This window comes from Chinchilla lanigera, unplaced genomic scaffold (assembly GCF_000276665.1).
Source record: "Chinchilla lanigera isolate Chin_1 unplaced genomic scaffold, ChiLan1.0 scaffold00157, whole genome shotgun sequence".
Taxonomy (NCBI): domain Eukaryota; kingdom Metazoa; phylum Chordata; class Mammalia; order Rodentia; family Chinchillidae; genus Chinchilla; species Chinchilla lanigera.
In genome coordinates, this window is record NW_004955558.1 from 787,707 (window position 1) to 796,581 (window position 8,875).

At 41.5% G+C, this 8,875-nt stretch overlaps 1 protein-coding gene and 2 long non-coding RNA genes across 5 annotated transcripts in view; 1 reads left to right on the forward strand and 2 right to left on the reverse strand.

Moving 5' to 3' along the window:
• Window positions 1–208, reverse strand: part of LOC102007821 (N-formyl peptide receptor 2) — a 7,839-nt gene extending 7,631 nt beyond the window's left edge. The window contains exon 1 of one of the 2 annotated variants that reach the window (XM_013508870.1): window positions 57–208. In XM_013508870.1, coding sequence (XP_013364324.1) covers window positions 57–96 — 40 coding nt within the window. In that variant the 5' untranslated portion in view covers window positions 97–208. The remainder of the gene's footprint in view (window positions 1–56) is intronic. The other variant, XM_005412670.2, reaches the window with a different exon arrangement.
• A 99-nt stretch (window positions 209–307) lies between these two features.
• Window positions 308–2,763, reverse strand: LOC106147425. Of its 2 annotated transcripts, XR_001232325.1 has the most exons (3): window positions 2,747–2,763; window positions 1,502–1,922; window positions 308–699 (listed from the first exon to the last, which is right to left on the reverse strand). It is a non-coding gene; the product is annotated as an uncharacterized LOC106147425 (long non-coding RNA). The 2 variants fall into 2 exon arrangements; XR_001232324.1 differs by lacking the exon at window positions 2,747–2,763 and having other exon boundaries at window positions 1,502–2,009.
• Window positions 2,104–4,493, forward strand: LOC106147427. Its single transcript, XR_001232327.1, has 3 exons — window positions 2,104–2,192; window positions 2,723–2,829; window positions 4,462–4,493. It is a non-coding gene; the product is annotated as an uncharacterized LOC106147427 (long non-coding RNA).
• The last annotated feature ends 4,382 nt before the right edge of the window (window positions 4,494–8,875 follow it).

The following is an 8,875-nucleotide window of genomic DNA, read 5'->3' on the forward strand; positions in this document are numbered from 1 at the left end:
TTAATATTCCCTCTCTTTATCTTGACTACTTAGAGGAGAGGCGCCTGGATACCCACCTTCTAGACCCTTGATGAGGAGAGGGCTGAACCTCTGCATCCCACAGAGGATTGAAGCTGAGCAAAACCTTCAGGCTCTGGAATATGTGAAAGGACCCAGTACAATCTTCAAATTATTTTTTGTTTATTTTGCTTTGTTTTTTGAGACAGGATCTTACCATATAGTTCAGGCTGGGCTTGAACTCATTTATATAGCCCAGGCTGGCCTCAAACAATGACAGTCCTCCTGCCTCAGCCTCCCAAGCGCTGGGATTACAGGTGTGCGCCACGACGCTCAGCTCCAAATTCTTTTAAAGCAGATGCCGTATCAGTACATTCTTGGGGTCATTGTGAAGCACAAGGGGCCTTGTTCTCCTGTTTCTTGTTACTCCGTTGGTTTCAGTTCTTCTATCCTCACCAGCCCTCTTGGTATGTCTTCAGCTGAGACTACTGGAGCAGAGACTCTCTCTGCAGGGATCAGGACGTAGAAATGCCCAAGCAAAGACCAAGGCTGGTGGATCATCCGGGACAGGAACAGTGCCTGGAGCTGAGGAGCTTGACAGGGGTGTGCTCAAGAGATTGGTGCACACAGTAAACCCTTGGGAGTGAATTACAAGAGGAAAATCGATACGGAAAACTCACAGCACGCATTCGGGATGTTTACCTGTGAAGGAAAAGCAAGGAATCGGCTAGAGAGAAAAGAATAATGTGACACTGAGTAATTATGTTCTAAAGCTTAAGAAATTCTAGAGCAAGGGTCCCCAAGCCTTGGGTTATTGACTGGTGCAGGTCCGTGGCTTGTTAGGTACAAGCCCATGGCTTACAGTCACCACGCTGCAGAAGGCGAGAGGTCTGCAGCTGGCTGGAGAGCTAAGGTTCACCTGTATTTACCGCCACTCCTTGTTGCTTACATTATGGACCGAGCTCCACCTCCTGTCCGCCCTTCCGTGGCATTAGTTTCTCACAAGAGTGCAAACCCTACCGTGAACTGAGTACGTGAGGATTCTAGGTCCCATGCATCTTAGGAGAATCAAATCCTGAAACCATCCCTGGGCTTGCGTCCGGGGAATAATTGTCTTCCATGAAACTGGTCCCTTCTCCCAAACACGTTGGTACCACGGCTGTAAGGCATCTGGGGCTACTGCTGGGAATGAGGGAAGATGGAGACACTGAGGCTGCAGAAACGGGAGACAGGTGAGGGAGGAGAGCCCCTGAGGAAGAGGGTCGGGTGAGATGTGGAGCCGGGGTAAAGTGTAGGACCTGGACCGGGATACTTGTCTTCTGGTCAGAGAGGTGAAATCGACAGCAGGGCTCTGGATCAAGCAGACGGCAGGTCTGCTGGAGCAGGAGGCAAAAGTGTCAGCCACAAGAGAGGGAGGGAGAGAGATTTCAAGCTCTGAGGAGAAGGCGGAAGGACCAGTTATTATTACGAGTCACGGGGATATGAGCGTCATAGGAGAGCTCACCTTTTGGAGCACGGATGCATTTCCACATGAACACTGCTTCTGGGGTTACATGGGATCCGTCCCCGCAATGTACCTTTGCCCCCTGGACATCTGCAAGCTTTGTCACTTCCTGTCCCAAAGCCCGAGTTCCTTCTCGTCAGGAAGCGTCGAGGGCGCTTGCTCAGCACCGCACTGCGGAGACCACAAGCAGCCGGGGATGTGGCACAGCGACTGGCGGGCAGGAGGGACTCAGAAAACGACAGCTGCCATGGCTTGTGGTCATTTCAAGTCACAGCTTATCTCCCTCCATCCCTGGGGCAGCTACGTTGGAGAGATTTTCTTCTCGGGCATTTCCTGTGCCGCGGTTGCAGAATCTTCCTAATTCATTACATCAACTTTTTCAACCGTTTTCTCAGAGATTGTGGTATTTTGACTGTGTTGGCTGTGGGACGAGAGACGATGAACTGGGAAGGAACCGTGACAGGTGGAGAACCGCACAACCTATCACGAGCTTTGTCAGTGACCCCTTCTGTGGAGCATGCCCCTTGGGAGTGAATATTCTGTCCCCGATCAAGCATCCAGATAGCTGAGCTTCAGTCCAAATCTGATACAGCTTCGTGAGAAAGTCCACACCAGACACACCCACTGGAGCCACTCCTAAATTCCTGGCATGCATATATTCTAGCATGCAATCAGTTACCTTCCTGCTATTGTAAGCCACTAGGTTTTGGGGGTGATTGTCATGTAGCAATGACAGCTAATACAGAGACCAACTGGTATAGTCTTAGACCACAAGGGACGCAGAATGAGATCAAACATACAAAAGGCAAAGAATACTATCAACTCTACGCCTCACAAAATTCACTTCATTGGTTAAATCCTCCACCACTTCCTCCAAAAGTGACACGTAGATGCAGTTTTAACCCGGAGAGAACACAGTGGCCAAGAATAACCATTTAGCAACTATTGATCTCAAAACCTGGGACAGGAAGTTACTGTCAGAACCAGGGGAAGTGAGAGTAAATGGCATGGCTGATGGGAGAGACATTGGCACTTTTTTATCCATGATGTCAATATCTCTTATATGTTTTGTGCATCTTTACACACAGCTGATGCCAAATTAGGCATGTTGATCTGCAGGAATGCTATTTGTGAGAGAACTGGGGAAGTGGGAACAGTGTGGGGGAGACTTCTTTCTACTGAGCTATTGATTCTGCTGTTAACCAGGTGCTCTTCTTTCAGGAGAATAAAACACCAAAAGCTTACCGTGCAGAAACCCAATACTTCAGGACCGTAACTACACCCTCGGGTGTTGCACAAGATGTTCAGAACAGCACCTTCTTCTCAAGGTTGGTTTTTCCTCCCTTAACTTCCGCCCACACCCTTCCTTCAAGGGCAGCTTCTTCAGCCACTTTGGAAGAGAACTTTCTCCTGCGCTGTGGACTATAAAATCACATCTGTATTTCCAAGACCTACTGTTAATTCTTGTTCTCTGGTCTTAATTCCTAATTCTACCATTTGTTAAAGAGAGCATTTGTTCAACTGCTAATAGTCAGGAAAATCACAACGGCCAGTGAATTTGAACAATTTCAACCTGTGAATAAGTGCGGATTTCTGAGCTCCTCACCGGACTTACGAGTCAGATGCCTTAGTGGTGTGATGTCCTAATTCATATTGGAAAATCTACCTCCCTGGGTGATTCTTTTTTTAAAGATAAAAGAACAAAAACATATTAACAAACATACATACATTTACAAAATAACACATAAATAATACAAGTAATACAGAATTTCAGACAAAGTGATAGAAAATTAACAATGGTTGTTGTATTACATATTGATATCTTCAAGTTGGTTACTCAGATAAACAAATATAGGCATGTAAGATTGAGCAAACAATTAAACATTAATTGCTCCTTTCAATAAAGCAATAGAAATCACTAGTACAACTATCTTAGCTATCCTGAGTGTATATATATATATATATATTTTCCCCTTCTTTCTTTCCTCTTTTACCTCATCCCAATTGTTCTTTCCTTTTAAGCATTTTTTCCCTTTCACAATATCTATTGTACCTTTTAGATTTTACTCACTCTTTCAGCTTCTTACATCAATGAGACAATACTGTGCTTACACAGGTGGGTCTGATTTATTTTACTTATGAGTATGGTCTCTAGTTGTGACCATTTACCTATAATAACCTGGGGTTTATCTTTCTTTATAGCTGAGTAATATTCCATTATATAAAAACATCACATCTTTTTTATCCATTCCTCAGTTGATGGTGGGTTGCTTCCATGATTGAGCTATTGCAAATTGCACTGCTATAAGCATGGGTGCACGTATATCACTGTGGTATGATGTTTTTAGCTCTTCTGGAAAAATACCCGAAAGGGAGATAGCTGGGCTGAATGAGACCTCTAATCCTAGTTTATTGAGAAATCTCCAGACTGATTTCCACAGTGATTTCACCAGTCTACACTCCCACCAACAGTGGAGAAGTGTTCCTTTTTCTCCATAGCCTCACCAGCATTTGTTATTGGTTGAGTTCTTAATGATAGCCATTCTTTCTGGGGTGAGATAGAATCTCAGTGTTGTTTAAATTTGCATTTCTTGAATGATCAATGATGTTGAACATTTTTTCATGTATTTATTTGCCATTTATGTTTCTTTATCTGGGAAGTGTGTATTCATCTCAGATGCCCACTTCTGGGTTGGATCTGTGAATTTGGGGGGCTGATTTTTTTAATTCTTTGTATATTCTAGAAAGAAGTGCTTTGTTTGAGGAACAGTTGGCTTTTACTCTGATGGTGATTTCTTTAGATGTGCAAAAACTTTTCAGTAAGATCCATTATTGATCCTTTGAAGTATTTGCCATGTGGTTTGGTTTTTGTTCATGAAATTCCTGCCTACCCCTGTGTCTTCAAGATTTTTACCTACTTTCTCTTCCAGTAGGTTTAGTGTTTCTGTTTTAATATTTAGATCTGTGAGCCAGATGAAATTAAAGAAGAAATTAAACAACATCTACAAGCAAACAAAAACACAAATACAACTTACAGGAATCTATGGGATGCTCTGAAAGCAGTCCTCAGAGGGCAGTTTATAGCAGTTAACTCACATATCAGGAAAACAGAATGAGAACAGATAAATAGTCTAATGCTGCACTTCAAACTTTTAGAAAAAGAAGAACAAGTCAAGCCCCAAAAAGGCAGGAAATTATAAAGATTATAAAGATCAGAGCAGAAATAAATGCAACTGAGACAAAGAAAACATGACAAAGAATTACTGAAGCAAAGAGCTGGTTCTTTGAAAGGATAAATAAAATTGATAAATCCCTAACCAACCTTATCAAACAAAGGAAATACTCAAAATCATGCAATAAGGAATGAAAAAGATGGAAATCACTACAGATCCTAAAGATATTCAGAAGATCATCAATACCTACTTTGAAAATTTTTACTCCACAGGATGGAAAACACAGAGGAAATGGACAGATTCCTAGATATGTATGAATTACCAAAGTTGAATCAAGAATATATAAAAACCCTAAATAATCCAATATCAATTAATGCAATTGAGAATGTGATTAAAAACCTACAAAGAAAAGCCCAGGTCCTGATGGATTCACAGTTGAATTCTACAAGACATTCAGACAAGTTTTAATGCCAGTATTCCTCAAACTCTTTAATCAAATTGAAGAGGAAGCAATTCTCCCTAACACATTTCTGGAGGCAAATGTGTTATAAAGATCAGAGCAGAAATAAATGCAACTGAGACAAAGAAAACATGACAAAGAATTACTGAAGCAAAGAGCTGGTTCTTTGAAAGGATAAATAAAATTGATAAATCCCTAACCAACCTTATCAAAAAAAGGAAATACTCAAAATCATGCAATTATATACTGAAACCAAAATTAGAGAAAGACCCAACCAAAAAAAGAAAATTAAAGGCCAACCTCCCTAATGAACATGGTTGCAAAGATACTCAATAAGATACTAGCAAACAGAATTAAGCAAATTATCAAGAACACACCATAACCAAGTGGGATTCATCCAAGAGATGCAGGGCTGGTTTAAGATATATAAATCCATCAATGTAATACACCATATCAACAGAGCCTGAGGAAAAAAACACATGATCATCTCAATAGATGCAGAAAAGTTTTTGACAAAGTCCAGCACTCATTCATGATAAAAACCTTACAGAAAATAGGAATAGATGGTCTTTACCTCAATCTGATCAAAGCCACATATGAAAAACCAACAGCCAACATCATACTAAATGGACAAAAACTGAAAGTGTTCACTTTAAAATCAGGAACAAGACAAGGATGTCCACTGTCACCACTCCTATTCAACGTACTTCTGGAAACATTAGCCTGGGTAATTCTGAGAGGGAAGTACGGCTGGAATGTAGAGCTGTGAGAGGGGTGGGAGGGAGGAATCAGCATCCCAGAATCACTTTTCAATTATTATTACTATTTATTTAGTGTTTTGGATATTGAACCCAGGACCTTGACACTGAGCTGCATCCTCTAGCCCTTTTCAATTTTTTTTTCTTTTTTTTTTTCGAAACAGGGTCAGTTGGCCAGACTAAGCTGGAATTTCCAATCTTGCTACTTCAGCCTCTCAAAGTGCTGGTATTACGGGTATGCACCACCTCCCCCAGCAGGATAGAAATCTTTTACACAGATTTCCTTTCACCTAGTGGTAGTGGTAGCTCCTAGGGTAGAGAGAGATGTAGTCCAGACTCTGGAATGTACACTCTGAAATAAAGGGAACTTCCTGGATTTAGAAAACACAAGTTTCTTGTTCATGTGCATGTAGAAATGCCCTCTTGGAGGAGTTCCCAGTGAAGTAATCCATCTCTGCTAGGGTCGTCCCCAGTGAGGTTGTAGAGCTGATGAGACACTTCTACTTGAATGCCTTGGGTTTGAGCAGCCACAAGATGGAGCCCTGTTTCCAGTGAGTTCGTTTTCAATGCCATTTAGCACGTCCACCGCAGGGCGATCGTGCCCACACTGTGACCTGCTGCTGCCTCTGACCCCTACTAGATCCAGACTTAGGGAATTAGATCCTACTGGATCCAAACTGAGGAAACTGCAGCACTTGTAGTTATGGAGTACCCTACTTCAAGTAGCCTAAATTCAGAAAGCATACAGCTTTAAAGCAAAAGGGACCAGAGTTTAGGTGACATTTTAAAAAATTGTTTTCAACTATAGAGAATAAAAAATCTGGCACACACAAGTGAATAAAAGATAAGCATGAAGCTCAATACATTCTTCAGAGAAATACTTGCTCAAGAAAAGACAGATGATCACTTGCATTCGTGAAGCTGCTGTTCTAGGCATAGTGTGCTTCCTCCTGATCTTTGTCCCTTCCTCCTCCTCCTCCTCCTCCTTCTCCTCCTCCTCCTTTTTTCCTTCCTCCTCCTCCTCCTCACGGTGCCTCTGATAGTAATTGATGCATTTATTTCTGTTATGTGTTCCTGAGTGCACTGTTCAGTTTTGGTGATTTAACGATTTTATGTATAAACAGAATCATATCGGTTATACAGTTAGGACTTTCTCAGCATAATGCCTACTATTCATACTTAAGTGTAACTTTTAGAAATGTATTCATACACAGTGATTTACCACAGCCACTTGCCCATCCTGTGGTTGATGAACTTTTGTGTGGTTTACAATTTGGGGCTGCTATGAACAATTCTGCAATAAACATTTGTGAACATGTATGCTATTGAACATGAATATGTACTTACAAGTGATAATATTTACATCCTTGTAGAATTACTGGGAACAGGAGACCTTTTCCAAAACAAGTCGTAAGACCAGGGCATGGTAACATAGTAATGCAAGGTTGTGATTGCAGCTACCAAGGAGGAAGAGGTGGGAAGATTGCAAGTTTCAGGGCCACCAGGGGAAACAATGTCACAAAATTTAAAAATAAAATGACTGGCTATGGGGGCTGAGGATTTAGCTCAGAGACAAAGTGCCTGCTTGGCAAGCTCAAGGTCGTGAGTTCGATTCCTCGTACTGGAAGAAAAACAACAACAAAAATGACTGGATATGCACATGGTAAAACATCTCTGGGTTCAATCCCCAGTACCACAAAAATTAAATGAAAGGAAAAGAAAGTAAGGAAGAAAGAAAGAAAGAAACCCAAACAATCCAGAACACCGACAACATGAAATACAGCCAAGCATGGGGGACATCCTCATTCCTTGTCTGTGGGAACACAAAATAGTACAACCACATCCAGCTACACGTCACACTCTTGTCACACAAATCCATCGATAATGCCTCTTGGTGCCTACCCAAAGAACGGAAAAAATTTTTCCACATTAAAACCTAATGTTTTTATAAAAAACATGTATTCTCAAAGCAATTTTATTCATCATTGCCAAAGCTTGGAATCCACTAAGGTACCATTCAGTAGAGGAATAAATGATGGATGGGTTGTACATTGACACAATGGAATATTATCCAGAACTACAGAGAAATGAGCTACCGAGCCACAAAAAGACATGCCTATTGCTACAGGGAAGAAGTCAACTATAAAAGGCTTACATACTGTGTGACTCCAAGTGTGTGTCATTCTGGAAGACATTCTGAAGGATATCCCACAAATTTAAAAACTATGGAGCCAGTAACACTTGAGGGTTTGCCAGAGATCAGGCAGGAGGAGGAATGAATTTCCAGAGCACAAAAGACTTTTAGGGCTATGAAAGGACTATCAATGACACTATAATTGTGGATACATCATTGCACATTTGTCAGACTCCGGAATGTACACTTTCAGGAGTAAATCCTAATATCAACTATAGGTTTTGGGTGAAAAGGATGTGTCAATGAAGATTCATCAGTTGTAACACTTGTAGAGCTTAGTGGGGCTGTTGGTGTCAGAGTCTGTGAGTGCATGGGTAGAAAAAGTACATGGGAAATCTCTGTATCTTCTGTCAAATTTGCTGTGAATCTAGAGCTCTAAAAACATGCAGTCGAGGCTGGGTGTACTGACCCACACCTGTAATTTCAGCACTCTAGCAGGCTGAGGCAGGAGAATTCCATATTTTAGCACAGCCTGGGGTCACTGAGCAATTTAGCAAGACATTGCTTCAAAATAAGAAGACAAATCTTTGGTAAATGGGAAGAGGACTATGAGATGGAGGTGGGCAAAAGGAGGGGAGGGTAAAAGTACGTAAAAAGAATTAAGATGTGTCATGTAGGTGTACCAACTACCCACAGTGAATGTATTCATTATGTGAGAAAAACGTGTACTAATATGATAATGGTGAGGAAAATGGTGATGATGGTGATGATGATAAAAGGCAGGTGTTATATCTCAGTGTGAAGGCCCTGGGATCACTCCTCAGTACAAGAAAGGTAGATGGAAGAAGA